At 41.4% G+C, this 19,254-nt stretch overlaps 1 protein-coding gene across 1 annotated transcript in view; it reads right to left on the reverse strand.

Annotated features, from left to right (window-relative positions):
- FEZ1 (fasciculation and elongation protein zeta 1 (zygin I)) overlaps window positions 1-19,254 on the reverse strand; it is a 42,088-nt gene that overhangs the window by 11,231 nt on the left and 11,603 nt on the right. Inside the window, exons 3-6 of the mRNA XM_010829463.1 lie at window positions 17,198-17,297; window positions 5,673-5,759; window positions 3,589-3,757; window positions 241-512 (exon numbers count right to left, since the gene is read on the reverse strand). Of these exons, the coding sequence (XP_010827765.1) occupies window positions 241-512; window positions 3,589-3,757; window positions 5,673-5,759; window positions 17,198-17,297 (628 nt within the window). The remainder of the gene's footprint in view (window positions 1-240; window positions 513-3,588; window positions 3,758-5,672; window positions 5,760-17,197; window positions 17,298-19,254) is intronic.

Here is a 19,254-nt window from a genome sequence, read left to right on the forward strand (position 1 = left end):
CTTATTTCTCTTCTAGAGTTACAGCCTGTCTCCTTCAATTAGACCAGGCATCCTCTGGGGGCACAGAGGAGATGGGTGGGCTCTTCTCCCTCTCGTGGCCTCACTGTCTGCCCGGGGTTCCTGCCCAGTCATGGCTCAGGACAGGTCTGTCTGGGGCCACAGCTGGTCTGGTCCCGGGACCCGCAACGGGGACCCCAGAAGCTGGACACCTCTGGTCCTCGTGCCGGGCTGTCCTCTTACCTTGAGAGGCATCTGGCTTCCCTTGTCTATCCGGCTGCTCTGCAGGCTCAGCCCTTTCTCTTTCCGCCTCTTCTTCATCAGTTCTCGCTGCTCCTTCTGCTTGTTCTGCACCTCAATGAGCACCGTGATGAAGGAGTTCTTCACTTCCTTCTCGAATTCCAGCTCATCCCGGCGGGCCAGCTGCTGCACCAGCTCCTCCGAGAAGTCTCGGATGGCTCCCTCTACTTGATCCAGGAGCTCCATCAGCTCAGACCCAGACATGTGCCTCAGGCCTGCAGGGGAAGACCATCCTGCAGGGTCACTGCCTCCAGCCCACGGGAGAGGCTCCCGGGGCCCGGAAGGACCTGCACGATTCAGGCACATGCCAGAGGGGAGGACCAGTTATGGACTGTGAAAGAAAACATCATCTCGGGAAAACAAAGGGGAGAGAAAAACCAACCCCGGGGGAGACCTGTGGACTCTGTCCACAAAAATGCAGGCGGACACACATGTGACATTTGATCACTTGATTGGTCTCCCTAGTTTTCCTCTGTCTCTATAATATTCCTCAGGCTTCCTAGATGGTGCCAGTGGTAAAGAATCCACCTGCCAATGCAGGAGACACAAGAGAGGCTGGTTTGACCCCTGGGTGAGGAAGATCCCCTGGAGTAGAAAATGGCAACTCTCTCTGGTATTCTTGCCTGGAAAATTCCACGGATAGAGGAGTCTGCCGGGCTACTGTCTATGGGGCCGTAGAAAGTCGGACACGATTGAGCGACTGAGCACATATAATATTTCTCACGTGAAATGGGTCAAGAATTGGGAGAGGGGGACATGAAGATTTTGACATCTGTGTCAAAGAGCAATAGAGAGGTGGTGTCTGTTCCCAAGACCTGATCAAGAGAGAGCCAACAGCAAAACAGGCAGAATCATCTGAGGCTTCTCTACACTGACTGTCCTGCGTCACAGCATATGTGTCCAAAAATACGTGAGACATGCAAAGACAGGCAACACGCATGGGAAAATGAAGCCTGGCCTGTTGGCACCGAGTCTACTGCTACTGTTAGAGAAAAGAAAAGGGAACCTGGGAGAACAGAACACAGATCACTTTATTTTAAATTCTTATCCCCTCAGACTTCTTCATTTAAAGTAGATCCGGGAGCATCTTTTCGAATGTATTCCTTTCTAATGGCATCTTTTGTTTCTTCTACATCAGAATCCATTCTCCTCTCTCTTTGCGTTCCCTGCTCTGCCCGGGGTATTTGCTGACTTACTTCAACCTTCTCCTTCAATTCACTCTTTGGAGTTGTCCTCCTCCTTCTGTTTTTGCCATTTAACTCTGCGTTTCAGCTGTTTTCCCCAGTCTTTCACTGAGCAGTTCTCTGTATGGGACCTTTGTGTGGCGGAGAATGGCCTGATTGGAGCCGCTGTGAATGCAGTGCTGGGGCCAAATCCATGGCTCCCAACAGATTCTTTCTGCTAACATCGCCCTGCTTCCACTCTCTGGAGCCACGGTCTTACTTAAAGGACTCGGTCCCTCAGGTCACGCCTCTGTTTTCGCTACTATTCTCATCAGAGTTTGGACTTTTATACCCTAACCATCCCGCCTTCCCTCTCTGTCGTTTGTTAAGTCCCGCTACCCCCATGCAAATCCACTCCCAGGGAACGTGGCCCTTCAGGCAGCATGGTTACCGGCTTATACCCGTTTTTGCCACTGGTGTTACATCTTTTAATTTCACGCTTCATCTGCCTCTTTGTTTGCAGGATCATAATTACTACAAACCTGTGTCAGAGAGTTAATATGATATGCAGATTAAGAGTGTGGACTCTGCAGCTAACCTGCCTGCCTTCAAATTTTGGCTCCACCCCTTATGACCTGAAGGTGGTGTAGGGGCAAATATGCATTAAAAATAAGAGGCTGGGGCTTCGTTGGTGGTTCAGCAGTTAAAACTTCATGCTCCATTGTTAGGGGTGTGATTCAATCCCTGGTTGGGGAACTAAGATCCCACGTGCCACATGATGGGGAAAAAAAAAAGAGGCTTGATTCTCCCTGTTGAAAATGAGGGAAGAGACTTCCCCCCTCCCTTCCTTTTCTTCCAGAATCTCTTTCTCTGTCCTTTTCAAATGTGTGTCATTCATTTTCATGGCTAAATATACCTCCTGCCAGTCTCAGGACTCAGGAATGTTTCCTCAAGGATCTGGGAGCCACTGCTTTGAAAAGTCATCACCAAGAAACAAAACAGGGGCCTCACTCGTCACCTGACTCCAAATGGCAAAACTTCCTCAATGTAATGGGTTGTGCCCAATTGCCTGTAGGTAAAGGTGAGATTTCTTTCTGGTTTCGCAAGCCCTTTGGTGGATGACTGTGATAAGGAGATCAAACCAGTCAATTCTAGAGGAAATTAGTGCTGAATATTCATTGGAAGGTCTGATGCTGAAGCTGAAGCTCCAATACTTTGGCGACCTGATGCAAAGAACTGACTCACTAGAAAAGACCCTGATGCTGAGAAAGATTGAATGCTGGAGGAGAAAGGGATGACAGAGGATGAGATGGTTGGAAGGCGTCACCAACTCAGTGGACATGAGTCTGAGCAAGTTCCAGGAGTTGGTGATGGACAGGAAAGCCTGGCAGACTGCAGTTCATGTTGCAGAGTTGGATACAGCTGAACTGATTGAACTGTGATATGCACCATATTCTGGCTTAATGCTTATTCGATAATAAAATTGTTTCCTTTCTCCTTTACTGTGAAAAGGTTTCTCGGGTGGGGAGGAGATATTATTTTTAAATCATATTTCCCCGACAATGGCCTCAAACAAGTCACTTACTCGTCCAGAAACTCAGTTAGCTCAGTCCTAATGGGGTTGCTACAGGAATGAAATGAGATTATGCATACAAAGCTTTAGAACAGGCTTTGGCACTCCAAAGCTCTCTAAATATATAAGCTATTATTATCATCACTGTTTGTAGATTTTTTTCATTGACTTTATGGTAGTATCAAGTGGGGTTTTCGGGGGGTGCTCTGTGCAGCATGTGGGACCGTAGTGCCCCAACCAGGAATTGAACCTACACCCCCTGTGTCGGAACTGCAGTCTTAACCACTGGACTGCCAGGGAAGCCCACCAGGGAAGCATCATTTGGAATAGTGAGTTCAGATTTCCTCTACTTGTTCTTTGGTTCATTTTACCATTTTAATTTTGCTCGATTGCCTCCTCCCCACCCTCTGTGATGCGAACTTCTCTACTGATATACAGTAAGAACAGTGACGTCAACTCCCTAGATCCTGAGGCTCTATTAGTGGCACGTGAAGCTCATGCCCTACCCAGCAGAGCTGAGTTCATCCTTCACGAGTCCACCCCTAGGACCCTCACCTTCGTAGGACCAGTTGTTATTGAAGGTCTGGGTCAAGGCCTGCATCTCCTGCAGGAGGACCGAGTCCGCCTGGGAGGAGGTTTCTCCCCCATCCTCCTCTTCCAGGACCTCCTCTTCCTCTTCAGGGTCGGGGGAATTCTGCATCATTTCCTCAATCTCTTCAATCACCTGAAGAGGGTACACAAGAGAGCACTCACTCTTCTCTGCTGCAGGAATATCTCAGCGTGAAGGATGATCAATGAAGGATGTGCCTAATTTTCTTTGTAAAATTCCTAAAGCAATATTGTTACTTAATAAATATTGAATAATAATAAAAATAGATCTGACCGAAGGCTTGCAAACATTCTCCCTTTAATACAAAGCCCTCTTTAACGTCAAACCTCTTCCAAGAACACCATTTAGATGAGTGCTTTATTGGAAATAAACTGCTCTTTCAGGAACCAAAGCAGAGCTGCCTGGAAGGGAACATTTACTTCAATTTGCTGAGCACTTTCTTCCTGAGTGGGAGAATATTTCATCCACCCAACTCGAACACAAAATCCAGTCCATTCATTGTGATGATGCTTATGACCGGAAATGGCCGTGTTCCTAGGACAGCTCAAATTCATGTACTGCTTTTCACATAGAAGAAAAGAGCTCTACCTCCAGAACTCACCAGGACAAGAACTAAAGCTGGCCAACAACTGCAAATCAAGACAAATAATAATAGAAAAAGTAGGGTCTGGACAGCAGAAAATAGGTAAGAAACTCAGCTATAATCTAGACTATTGTAGGGGACTGGTTCTAGAAGATGAGAGTAAAATTAGGTAACTGCCAAAAGGGAAAAGTGTGAACTACTGAACAATGCACGAGACTTTGGACACTAATTGTTCACACGCGAAGAAAAGGCAATGCGCAAAGGCTGCTTCTTTGGAAGGAGCCACTGATGAGTCTGGTCAGAACAGGGCATCTGCATATTTGTTCTCGATGCTGTGATGGGCTCCGGCTCCAAGGCCACTGGTCACTGAAGTGGCTTCCTTTATGTTAGGCTGGACCAAAGATAAAGGCGCTTAGAGTTCCCTCCTTTGGAATAATTTCCATTTTATTCCAAAGCTTCCCCATCTCCACTCACAAATGTAGGGGATACTTAAGCCGTTCATGGAATACAAGCAAATGACATGACCCCTCTTTGGCATTTTATGGCAGAGTTCCTCTTTCCCTCGAAGTCGTTATCATTGAATTTGGATCACTGAACTGCATTTCCTCCCGAAATTCACAAGAATAAATGCTAGTACCTCTTCTTTTCAATCCAGTTCCCTTTAATCTCTTGATTCTTATCTGTTTATATCCCACCCTTTACCACAGATATGAAAGAGTTCCTTTTACTGAAAAGCACTTTCTGGCACCAAAGGCTCCTGGTAGAGCTTTTTCAGAATCGCTCTGTGAAAATGCTTGAAAGGTGCCTGCTCAAAGCAAGTGCCCATAAATAGTTGTTGACTGAAAGGTTGAATGAGGAATCCAGAGACCCAGGAGTATTCTCCCTAAGTAACAAATTATTAAAACCAAAATGTAAGTAAGTCAATAAAACGTGAAGCATTATATCTTTTTTTTTTTTTTTTTACCAAATGAGTGTTTCTAAGACTCTTTTAGGAAGGTTCAACATTTTCAATGTTTTATGAAATATGAGAAAATATCCATCACTTGAAAGCCTCATCTGTCATTTCTATTCTCGTGAGAACAAGGATTTGGGACCCTTGTTTAAGTATCTTGACACCAAGTACAATGAGTTGCAATAAAAAGGCAATAAAAAGGTTTACGACCTCCAGGAAATGGAGGCAGTAAATGCTGGGCCCCTCTCTGGCTGTTACCAAACACGGACCCCACCCGATGCACATGTCAGGAGTTACATTCCCATTTATTGCGGGTGGGTAAACTGAGTCTTAAAGAGACATGCAATCCCTTATCAAACACACTCTCAGTCATGACATAGCCACCACAAGACCATACATTTTTCTGTCACCTTAAAGGGATGTGGCAAGTGCGTACTCAAACTTTTTCTCTATCAAAAGAACTAAAAGTCCCAAGAACCAAGACATATTCATACCTGATCTGCTGTGAGTAGAGGCTCCTCATTGATTCCAGAATCGTGTTCACTCTTCTCATTGAACTCTTCCTCTTCTTTCTCATGGATCTGAAAGGGGTAAAGAAGGGGGATGGAATTTTGATTGACCATCAGCAGAACTAGGATTCTCTCCAGTCTCTAGAACAGATGGCACTGGCAGAGACCACCCTGGCTATCCACTGTGTAAAGAGAGAATCTGAGAGGTGTGCAGAGTTTCATTCAATTCCAAGAATACTCTGTCCATACAGCATACATCACTGGGTCCAACATGGTCAGAAAAAGACAGTAAGGCATGTGTAGCCAGCACCATTCTCACCCAAGGGAAGAAGTATAGTTGTTTAACCCATAGACAGGTCACCTTCAGGTGAACAAGGAACCTTCTCAAGGTGAATAATAATGGCAACCAACTCCTGCAGCAAAGGCACATCTGTTTATATAAGGAGTTTCAAATGGGACTCTGTTTCCAGATTTTACTTTAGATGGTGCTTTAGTGGTAAAGAGCCTGCCTGCCAATGAGGAGACATGGATTTGATCCCTGGGTCAGGAAGAGTCCCTGGAGGAGGGCATGGCAATCCACTCCAGTATTCTTGCCTGGAGAATCCCATGGACAGAGGAGCCTGGCGGGCTACAGTCCATAGCGTCACACAGAGTCAGATACAACTGAAGCCACTTAGCATGCAGATATCATAAAGGGTGAGTTGTTCCAGCCCAAATAGTCATGCTTTTAAAATCTGACAAAAAGTCATCGTGTTGGAATCTAGGCATGGTGTCATAGCTGATGAAGGATGAAGGATGTGTCAGAGCTCCACAGGACATGCCATGGAACAACCTGACCACACAAACCAAAGAACAAACTCCAACGGCAATAGCAAATACTGAAATATTTGCACTGTCTCCAAAATTCCATCCCAAGCAAGACTGAAAGTCAACAACCATCGAGGTTCTAGATGTTGAAGCCCGGCAAGGTATTCACAACGTGTTTGACTTTACTATCTGTGTCCCAAGAGGCCTGGTACTGCTGGTCAAATCCTGCACAAATAAGCACAAAGCTGGGAAAGACTGCAGGCAGGAGGAGAAGGGGGGAGACAGAGGATGAGATGATTGGACGGCATCACCAGCTCGATGGACATTAGTTTGAGCAAACTCCAGGAGATAGTGAAGGACAGGGAAGCCTGGAGTGCTGCCGTGGAGTCGCAGAGTAGGACCCGACTGAGTGACTGAACAACTAGCCATTAACAAACTAACAAGCTGTCTGTGTCCAGGAGTCTCATTTGAAAGTCATCTCCAGCCTGGCAAGAAGTGCCTCCAGGAAATCTTTCTGCAGACACCTCTCATCCAGGAATCAATTTCACTTGTACACCAACAGCTGGCATGCTGGTCTGTCTGACTACTGGGGATTACACATTTCCTGTTCTAATTAGCACCCCCAGGAAACACCCCTGTTCCAGTCCAAGCAGTCATGTCAGAGGGAATCCATCCTCAGAAACATCTCCCCGTTTCCTTAAACTCTACCTTGGCAGGCACCCCCAACAATGTATCGCCTTCTATCTACTTTTGCTTAAAACCAGGACTATGTCATAAAAGAACAAAAACAACAATCTCAAAGGCCATCTGCTCTCAACCTGGGTAAGGGGTAGGACAGCGAGGTAATGGGATTATTTGAGGGGCTTTTGTGCCAGATGGTGACATCTATTTCTGCTGTTGAACCCATATGCTCCTCTCTCTGCCAAGCCCACTGCCTGTGGTACATGCCTGCTTCCCACAGCTCCCAGCTGTGTAGAAGGAAACTCCTGTAGGCTTCTTCACAGCTACTCTCTCATGGTAGAACTTTCTTTAGGGCTAGGAAATCCTGTGGTAGGAGTTAGGCTCCTGTTCAGAAAGTTTTATTTTCTTGTTTGGATTATTTTTCATAATAATATATAAGCATCTGACAGCCAGTGTTAGTCAGTCTCTAAACAGAATTTTTGTCCTAGTAAATCTATTTTTTAAATGGAATATTTACATTTTCTGAGATATGGCCAATTTTAGCGAGTTTACCTCACTGACTGTTAATACTGCATCTTTCAACTACCCCAGCCCCCTGCCCAAGGTCCTCCCCCTGGGCTCCTGGTGAAGGCGGGGAGAAAGTTTTTAGGCATTGACCCTTCTTGCCATTCAGACATTATGGAAGCATGGAAGCTGGGCAGCAGCATGGATGACTCCTAATTAGAGCCTTCTCTTTTCTCTCTGTTGTACAGTGTACTAGTCTGATTTGTCAGGCGTGGGCAAAACAAGATTTGAAATGAATTGTAAGCTTGTGAGGGCTTCCTTGATGACTCAGATAGTAAAAGAATCCATATGCAATGCAGGAAACCCAGGTTTGATCCCTGGGTCTGGAAGATCTTCTGGAGGAGAGACTAGGAACCCACGCTAGTATTCTTGCCTGGATAATCCCATGGACAGAGGAGCCTAGCGGGCTACAGTCCACAGGGTCACAAAGAGTCAGACATGTGTGAAAGCTACTGAGTTCCTGGTAACATGGGAGCTATACCTAACTCATACGTCCCCAGATCCCATGAAATTTTTGCAGCTTGTTTTATGTCCCTGGATATATTCCAGTGTCTCCTAGTTTACACTGTATGGGAACTTGAATAGAATTTGTATCCTTATTGTGTGAAAATTGAATAAATCTTACTTATGTTGAATTGGTTCACAGTGCTTTTCAAGTCTACTGTATTCTTCTATTTCTCTTATATTCATTCTATTAATTTTTGAGAGTTTGATATTGAAATTCCAATTAAAAATCTTAATTTATTTGCTTAAAAAATAATTTAAGATATAGTGGGACTATATGTAACTTTGTTCTGTATTTTTTGATTTTCCTGTAAACTTTCATATTATACTTTTATATGATATGACATGATAATATGAAAGTGTTATCATATTTTCATAATTTAAAAAATATTTTTAAATTAATAAAAGAATGAAGTATAACTAAAAATCCATGGCAGAAATAAAATGGAAGACCAGAAGTATTCAATTAACCCAAAAGAAGGCAGAGAAGGTGAAACAGAGGAATACCAACAATAAAAGAAAAACCCAGGTGAAACAAATAGAAATGCAAGATGGTAATGCCTAAACACAAACTATTAACATTAAAAGTTAATGAATTAAACACTATGCAAATGAACTAAACACAATAAACTAAAAAGCACAGATCATCATGGTCAGACTAAATATAAAAGGGCCAACTACATATAATCTATAAAAGATATATTTTTAAAGACACAGATGGGTGAAAAGTAAAAGGATTGAAAAATGTTTACCTAACAGCAACAGAAAGCTTTTGTGGTTAAATTCATATCAGACAAAGTAGATTTCAAAACAAGGAGTATTACCAGAGATGAAGGATATTTCAGGGCTTCCCTAGTGGCTCAGGAGTAAAGAATCTACCTGCCAATGCAGGAGACACAGGAAGGTTTGATCCTTGGTCCAGGAGGATCTCACACACCGCAGAGCAACTGAGTCAGTGCGCCACAACTATTGATCCTGTGCTCTAGAGCCCATGCTCTGTAACAGGAGAAGCCACTGCAGTGAGAAGCCCACGCGCCACATACAGAGAATAGCCCCTGCTATCTGCAGCTAAAGAAAACCCCGCACAGCAATGAAGACCCAGCACAGCCAAAAATAGGTAAATAAATAAAATTAAAAGACATATCATAATGATAAAAGGGTCAATCAGGAATATACAACAATAATAAAAGTGTGTGTAATTAATAACAGATCTTCAAAATATGTACAACAAAAACTAACAGAACTAAAGAAACAGACAAATCCATGATTTAATATTAATAATTGGAGATTTTAACACTTCTTTCTTGATGACTGATAAAACAAAGAGACAAAAAAATCAGGATATAGGACAGTCCAACAGCACCATAAACCACCTTAATCCAGTTGACCTGTACAAACATCACAACCGATTGCAAAATAAGCATTCTTCTCAATGGCACACAGTACATTCACCAAGATACAACATACGCTTGGTCATACATCAGTCTCAGTATATTTTAAAAGATTTATTTGTACAGATTTTGTTCTCTGACTAAATTAGAAATCAATGACAAAATGATATCTATAAACATTTTTCTAAGTAACCCATGGGACAAAGAAGAAAGCACAAGAGAAAAGTGTAAAATATTCTGAACTGAATGATAATGAAAACACACCATATTAAAACTGCGGATTCAGTTGAGGCAATGCTTAAAACTTTCCTGTTTTAAGATGCTGTGTTATGACTATGGTCTGAATGTTTGTGTCCTCCCAACACGTATGTTGAAATCCTAGCCCCCAGTGTGATGGCATTAGGAAGTAGGGCCTTGGGGAGGTGTGGAGGAGGGTGGGACCCTCGTGAATGGGTCTGTATTCCTATCAAAGAGGCTCCCAGAGCTCCCTTGCACAATGTGTCCTGTGAGGACACAGCCAGAAGTTGGCAGTCTTCAAGCTGGAAGAGGCCCTTTAACAGAACCAACCGTTCTGGCACCCTGATTGTGGATATCCAGCCTCCCTAACAGTGAGAAGTAAATTTCTATTGTTCATAAGCCATCCAGTCTGTGGTACTTTGTAGCCCAAATGGAACAAAATCATTTTTTCTAAGTTTGAAATAGGATCTAAGCTCCCACCTTTGTTGCTGCTTTTAGTCAGTAAGTCGTGTCCGACTGTTTGTGACCCCATGGACTGTAGTCCGCCAGGCTCCTCTGCTCACGGAATTTCCCAGGCAAGAACACTGGAGTGGGTTGCCATTTCCTTCTCAAGGTATTTTCCTGACTTAGAAGTCAAACCCGAGTCTCTTGCATTGGCAGGCAGATTCTCTACTGCTGAGCCACCAAGGAAGCCACAGGCTCCCATCTTAGAAGCTTAAAGAAACTAACGGTGAAGTAAAACCCTAGTTTAAGTACAAAGAAGGGTACAGTAAAGGTAAGGGAAGAAATAAACAAACCAGAAAATGAAAAAACAACAAAGGAAAAAAAACAGAAGTGGTTCCCTGGGAAAATTAATAAAAGTGATAAACTCATAAATAAACTGATGCAGTGGGGGTGAGGGGAAGGGACAGAAGGAGAGAGAAAACACAAATCAACAATATCTGTAATAAGAAAGGGACCATCACTCTAGCTCTTATTAACATTGAACGAATAAGAGAATATCAGAAACAACTTTGTGATCGTACATTCAATGACTTAGATTAAATGAATAAATTCCTTGAAAAACACAATTTACCAAAATTAAAGAAAATCAGCAAGAAATGGAAAATCTGAATAGCCTTATATCTATTAAAGAAATTAAATCGGTAATCAAAAACTTTCACAGAAAAAAAAAAAAAAAAAAACAACTTTCACAGAGAAGGATGGTTTCACTGGTGTAGTCAATCAAACATTTAAGGAAGAAATAATACCAGCATAACAGAAACTTTTTCAGAAAAGAGAATAAAAATTTCTAACTCATTTTATGACATTACAAGAGAAGAAAACTAAAAGAGTCCTATGAACATAGAAGCAAAAATCCTTAATAAAATGTTAACAAGGGACTTCTCTGGTGGCACAGTGGATAAGAGTCTGCCTGCCAGTGCAGGCGACACGGGTTTGATCCCTGGTCCAGGAGAATCCCACACACCACGGAGCAACTACGGCCATGCACTGCAGCTCCTGAGCCTGAGCACCTACAGCCTGTGCTTTACAAGAAGAGAAGCCACTGCACTAAGAAGCCTGCACACCACCACGAAGGGTAGCCCCTGCTCTTCACAGCTAGAGAAAGCCCACGCACGCAGCAATGGAGACCCAGTGCAGTAACTCATCACATTAACATAAAGAGTTGATCTATACACACAAATTGTTCCATAGACTTAACACGATCACAGCTGAACTTCTGGCAAGTTTGTTTGTACAAATTTATCAGGTGATTCCAAAATTTATATGGAAATGCAAAGGACCTAAAATAGCCAAAGCAACTTTGAAAAAACAGAACAAAGTGGAAAGACATATGCTTTCTATCAAGACGTTACCATAAAGCTACAGTAACAAAGACAGTAGAGTATTGGCACTCAGATAGATGCATGATCGAGAATTCAGAAATAGGTCCGCACATTTAGGTCAACTGATTTTCAACAAAGATGCCAAGACAATCAAATATGAAAAAGATACTATTCCAATGAATTGTATTGAAACAACTAGATAGCCATACCCATGCACAAAAAATGAACCCTGACCTAGCCTAACACCATATACAGAAACTAACTTGAAATGGATCATAAATCATATAAAAGCTAAAACTACACAACTTCTAGGAGAAAAGAAAAAATCTTAGTGATGTTGGGCTTGGCAATTTCTTAAATACTACATGAGAAGTACAAGCTGTTTTAAAACTGAATAAATTGGATTTTGTCTCATTTAAAAGAACATTTTCTCTTCAAAAGATAATGTTAAGAAAGTTCTAACTTTCTTAGACAGGAAAAAAATATTCACAAAACATACAACAAACAAAGGATCTGTATCTAGAATGTACGTGTTAAATTAATTAAACAAAGAGACCATTAGGCTAAGGTGACTTCAATGCTTCAGGAGGTTCCTAAGCAAAGCAAAACCAAAACCCCCAATGCCTCAAAGTTAAGAATCAAACCAAAGGACAACCACTCACAAACAGCCAATCAGATTTTCCCAAATAATACAACCACTCAAACTAGAGCCAATCAACTTATTTCCTTCCTTTGCTTCCACCTCTTCTCTGTAAAAGTCCTTCCTCTGACTTCTGTGGGCGGAGCACTCTTAACCACTTTGGGTTTGGCACTGTCAGATTTCAACAGATTTTTGCTCAAATAAACTGTCAAAGATTTAATATGCTTCATTTTATCTTTTAACATGAGGAACTCGAACATCTCCATAATAACACAAACAGCCCACTAAGAAAACGGGCAAAAGATTTAAACAGGCACTTCACCAAAGAGGATATACATGAAAGGATGCTCAACATCATATATTATCAGGGAAATGCAAATTAAAATCAAAATAAGATGCTGCTCTATACCCACTCAAATGACTAAAATCAAAAAGGCTGTGCATGCCAAGGGTTGGTGGGGTAATTTGAGTTCTAAACTGGAACACCGTTTGGCAGTTCCTTAAAAAGTGAAACATACACTTACAATATGACCCAATCATTTCCCTCATAGAATTTTATCCAAGAAAAACAGAGACATATGTCCACAAAAAGACTTACACCGGAATGTTCATAATAGCTTTATTTGCAATATTCAAAGGCTGGAAACAACCCAAATGTCCATTAACAGGTGAATGAATAGGAAAATAATGGTATATCCATATAATGGAATACTACTCGGCAATAGAAAGGAATGAATGTAGATACATGCAATTAAATGAATGAATATCTAGATAATTACACTGAATTTTTAAAAAAAGACAAAAAGAGTGCATGCTTCATGATTCTATTTATACAAAATTCTAAAAAATGCAAACTGATCTACAGTGACAGAATCAGGTCGCCTGAAGATAGGGGGTGGAAGGAAGAGCGATGGACATGTAGACATGCTTCCTATCTTGCTTAATATCTTGTGGTGATGGTCTCACAGACATAAACATAAGAAACATAAGTCAAAACCTAGCAAACTGCACAGTTCAACATGTGCCGTTCACTGCATGCCAATTCTTCTTCAGTAAAGCTGTGAGTTTAATCTCAAGAGCGCAAGGTTGATTTAACATTTGAAAATCAATTCATGTAATTCATCACATTGACATAAGAAAGGAGAAAACCATATAATCATCTCAATAGAGGCAGAAAACAAACAGTTTGTCTTCAGAGAAATAACAAGAAAGCATCCCACAAGTTAAAGTCATGAGCTTCCAGGTTGAAAGGGGCCACGGAGTATAAAGCAGGATGGATGAAAAAAATACAGCTCACTCTAAGGCACATTACTGTAAAAGAAATGAGAAAGGAAAAAGAGAATATCCTCAAAGCTTCTAAAGAGAACCAAAAGAGAGTCACATATAAAAGACAAAGAATCAGAATGGATTTGGGGTTTCTCAATAGTGACTGAAAGCTGCAAGATAAGAGAATGGTACTATGCAATTTTAAGTAAATATTCCTTTGCAACCTAAAATAACTCTATCAAGTCAAATTCTCAGCCACATGTATGACAGGAAAATAAAAACACGCTCATCTATTCTAACAAATACATTCCTTCCACCCTTTCTTAAGAATATACTGAATTTATTTTCACTAGAACAAGAGAATACACCCAGAAAGATAAAAATATGGCAATCAGGACAGGAGAGAGAGGCAAGAAGAATTCCCAAGACAAGAGCTGTGCACTAGATCTGGAATACAACCATATTCGTTTAGAGAAGAAAGATAGAGGGTACTAATTTTGATTTTTTTAAATTAATTTTAAAAATTAAAAGACTATCTGATTTTAAAAATATATATATGAGATTTAGAGTTCACTCAGAATTTGGAGTTGAACTAATGATAGATGTACAGGAAACTAAGCAAATGAAAACCAAGGCAATTTTTCACTCCGAGTTAAGACAGGAAGTGTTTTTTTCAAAAACTCCATGATTCAGCAACAAAGAGTATTTACTCAGTTATACTCGTATTTACATATCCTCTTCCCGTCTCGCTCAGTCCTGTCCAACTCTTTCTGACCCCACAGACTGTAGCCCACCAGGTTCCCCTGTCCATGGGATTCTCCAGGCAAGAATACTGGAGTGGGTAGCTGCTCCCTTCTCCAGGGGATCTTCCTGACCCAGGGATCAAGCCCAGCACTCTCGCATTGGACACAGATTCTTTACCATTTGAACCATCAGGAAGCCCAGTATCTATACATAAGATTGATTTAACGATAAATTGGTGACAAGAGGGAAGGCCAAATGGGAGTATTTGAGGTGATGCAAAAGAATTAAATCTTCTCTTCCATAATAGATAACAAACAAAATTGCTTTTTTAAATAATCAAAGAAATAGCAATATAAAAGTGTTATTTAGGAAACTGTAGATGCCTGACCAAAAAATAACTAAAAACAGCAGATGTGGCTGCCTCTGTGGAACAGGGAAAGGTAAGTCAGGGGCTGCTGTATGTATTTTTTGTTGTCTCCTATTATTTTAAAAGCATGATTTGACTTTTAAAATTACTTACATGTGTTACTTTAATTTTATAAAAGCAAAAATGACCCTCTTTGCAGTCATAACCCTACAGCTTCTATTTCATTAAATTGGTTATAGTCACAAGGACAAGCATGAACAGGTTTGAAAGCAAATATAACTGATCCTTGGCAATGAACTAAGCAGAAGTAGAGAGAAGAGGACTTGGCAGAGAGAGAGGCCGACCAGCCGTGGGGACACTGCATGCCAAGGGTGTTTGGTCACCATGTTTTACAGAAGGAATACAGAGCATGGGTAACATAGCAAGTGATTTAAACTGAGGTCAGTGAAAAGGGCTTCTGCTGTAATGAACACAGATAATAAAGGAGGCTGAAATAAAACAGCCTTAATCCATCCATTATTGCTACCCCGTCCTTTTCCGTGGGTTAGATAGAGAAAACTCTATGAGGAGATCAAGATCATCTTTCCCAGGGTCACTCAGTTTCCCCTGAAATATTAACCCTCTTAAGGGAAATCTGCAAGTGAGGATAAATTAGAGTCCTTTCGAAGGGGAGGTTATCTTATATATTTTTTGGCTAAATCCACAAAATGAGTTAGAAAGGTGACAAAGGAGATAATAAAGCAAAATCTGCCTTTTGCACACGACAGGCCTGGTTGCATCTCAGTGATGAGGTTTACTCTATTACTGCTTATCTTCTCCTTTGCATTTTGGGTAAGGACTCAACACTATCCATATAAGCACTGCAAGAGGAAAAAAAGCACTCAGGAGTTCAAAACAGCACCTGAGACATCCTATATCCATGCTAAGTAGGACTGTAGCAAATCTCTGAGATTCAAAGTCTATTTTGCCCAGTAAATGAAGCCTCAAGGTTCTGGGTATTTTGAATAGCTAATCATTAGAAGAGTTAGAAAGGCTATATAGAGCCAGCTTTCAACAAATCAACTGATTGCTGATCTCTCTGCTGTGATATTTTGGGCAATGGTCTACAGAAATATCGCCTGGTAAGGGAAATCTGGTTCTTGCCCTTCCCTGGACTCAATCCTGGAGCACCTAGAAAGATCAGATCCACCTCCCTCCCTCGTTTGCCGAGCCCACAGAATCGTGACAGCACTTCTTGATAAGGAATTGTCAGATCTGCTTTGCAGCTAAAACTAGAAAACTAAGCAGAGTAGAATGAGGCTTTGAGCAAGGACAGAGCCATTATATGATTTAGTAATACTTTTCTACACGTATATTCAGCTAGGAGGGACATTTTGGAGCTCCTGTAACCTATGCAAATCAACTCAAAACAAGTATTCCCTTTTCTGCTTTTTTCAGAAGCCAGTAGGCTACCTTCTTCTTTGGTGTCAGTAACCACAGACTGTGACTCAGGTCCAGTCATGTGCATGCCTGGTTGGTTGAGTTTCATAAAGAATTCCTCCTAGAGGGTTGGAGGGAGGCCCAAGAGGGAAGGGATATATATACATGTAGTTGATTCATTCTGCTGTACAGCAGAAACTAACACAACATTGTAAAGGGATTATATGCCAACAAAAATTATATGGAAAAAAAAAAAAGAATTGCTCTCTGTTGCATGATGACCTCTTTATTATCTGGGCCCCAACCGTGGCCATTAGCCCGGCCCTGAGCTTGTCACAAGCCTGTCAATACTGCTTTTTTCAACTTTTTATTTTATATTGGAGTATGAAAGTGAAAGTGAAGTCACTCAGTCGTGTCCGACTCTTTGCGAACCGTGTACTGTAGCCCACCAAGCTCCTCCGTCCATGGGATTCTCCAGGCAAGAATACTAGAGTGGGTTGCCATTTCCTTCTCCAGGGGATCTCCCTAACCCAGGGATTGAACCCAGGTCTCCCACATTGCAGGCAGACGCTTTAACCTCTGCGCCATATAGGAGTATAGCCAATTAATAATGTTGTGATAGCCTCAGGTGGACAGCAAAGGAATTCAGCCATGTATGTTGTCAATACTGTTTTTTGATGGGACTGAACTGTTCATTTTAGATGGTAAACCCTGATTTTTTTTTTTAACCATCATTGTTTGAACACAAAAGAAGCCTGTGATACTCACCCTCCTGTCTTACTTCAGATCACCTAATTCTGCACATTGAGGACAGAGATGAGCAACAGAAGTGACCTGCATTTACACTATTTTACAATCATTCCATTCACCTCATATACCCTGGATGTCCTCCTTCATCTTACTTTTCACTTCCTCCACAATCCCTGCCTTCCCAGCAATGATGTTGAGCTTCGTTACATAATGGGGAAGACTGCTGAGTTACTGGGTGCTTTTTTTTTTTAATTTTTTTTAAACTGGAATCCACAGCTCCTCAAGCCCTGTTAAGTTAGGGGCCCCAGAGGTACCTCGGTGTCAGAGTTGTTGCCGTTTAGAGCCTCCATGTTTGGGTCCCTCCAGTCTTCTGAGAGTGAAGGGATGTAATTGTCTGTCAGAGCATCCCAAACCCTGGAAACAAAGAGAAGCTCTCATTAGCGCACATCTGTGGCCGGGCCCCGCCTGGAGGAAGGAAGAGCTAGGCCGGGGGAGGAGAGAGGCTTCTGTGCGTGCCAGGCTGAGATCATCTGCCTTCCAGCATGTAGGAGTGAAGCAGCTTAAAAACTGAATTTCAGGCACTACCAGGAGAGAAGGAGCCAAGGGAATGGACCCTAGCCAGGAACTTCAGGGCCAAAAAAAAAAAAGGAGGAATTTCTCATCATTGAGATACCAATGGTAGCGTCTACAATTAAAACACCACTGGCAATAAAGAAACTACTCCAGAACTAAATCTGCCCCTCAACCAAATGGCTCCTGTCCCATGAATCTAAGAAATGTCCATGTTTCCTTTCTTATGGGCAGAGAAGAATGAGAGGAAGAGGAAGGAAGAGAGAGACAGACTGATCTGGACAGATTTTCTGGCTGAATCTCATTAAGAACAAGGTCATCGTCTGGTTTATTGATACAGCTGACCCTTGAACAACACGAGTTTAAACTGTGAGCATCCACTTACATGTGGATATTTTTCCAAGAAATATTGTAGTACCAATATTTTCATTTCACAGATCTTTATATTAACTAAAAAGTACGGGGGAAAGTTTGTGTTAGTTTAGAGATCACAATATGTGGACTCAAAAGAACTAGGGTTTGAGTCCTGATTCTCTTCAAACTATTTCAGCTTCCTGCCCTTGTCATTTATCAGTTCCTTTGTTTTTGAGGCATAAATAGCAGAAAAATGCACTTCGTAAGGGGTAAGTACCCCTAATCCCCCTTGTTGTTCAAGGGTTAACTGTATTTCAGTTTCAGATGCCTACAATCCAGTCAGGAATTAACTCCTTGACCCCTAATGGAGGTAAGGGGATGATGCCAATGTTATTAAGCTTCTTATTACCCAAAATGTTCTGGGGATCCCAGGGTGGCACAACCCTGTCCTCTAGGAATGCAGAGTTTAAGGTACCCTGTCTCCATCACAGAGACTCTAAGGAAAATATATGAAAGAAATATGAAACACACCAGTGCCTACTCAATTAGTTTTTAGTGGGGGGAGATGGGGTCCCCTTTATTATATTTTTTTAAAAATTTTCTGATAGGTACATTATAAAAAAGGATATTCTACAATTCTTTTTGTTTAACTCACAATTTCAGAAAGGTTTTCTTGGGGAAAAAAGTGGGAAGGGGATTGGGGAAAATCCTGAAGTCACAAACTTTCACACACAGGAAAATAAATAAATCAGTTAACAGCAAGAGTTCATGTAAATCATTAAACCAAGCTCCTAAAACAACGCTCTCCATGGAAGTCAGCAGCACTTGAGTTAATATGAAGTAATGAAATAATGAGGGCTCGATGCAATCTCCTGCAGATGCCTGTGCACATCAAACAGGACTGATACCTGTGAAACAAGTGCAAGAAGGGATATTTTATTTAGCTATACAAATATAAGGAAATAGCCATTTAAAAACAAGCAAATATGTACACAAATGGATCAAATCAAAACATGACAAAGTATGGTTTAAGATGCTGAAAAGATAAGTGTACATTATATATATATATAGCAAATATATAGATATATAAACAAGTAGATATGTGTGTGTGTGTGTGTGTATATATATATATATATGTCAGAGCACAGACACTTGAAATCAGATACATAAAATGAGGGAGGGGAGTGTTCTTAACATACATAAAATATGGAATGTATAATATACAAGTATATAAACAGGGAGATTTTCCTAGTGTACAATGCACACAATTTGGTGATGAAACAAAAGCAATCAGGAAAACACAACTTAATGGCACTGCTTTGGCTCTCCACCGATTCATTTTTTCCCCTACAATTATAAGGAAGCACTTCCACAGAGCTCATCAAGTGTTCCTTAGACATTCATTCAGCAGGACTGAGCGTCTACATCTTAAACATGGGTGACAGTC

Source organism: Bison bison, unplaced genomic scaffold (genome assembly GCF_000754665.1).
Source record: "Bison bison bison isolate TAMUID 2011002044 unplaced genomic scaffold, Bison_UMD1.0 scf7180017864506, whole genome shotgun sequence".
Lineage (NCBI taxonomy): Eukaryota > Metazoa > Chordata > Mammalia > Artiodactyla > Bovidae > Bison > Bison bison.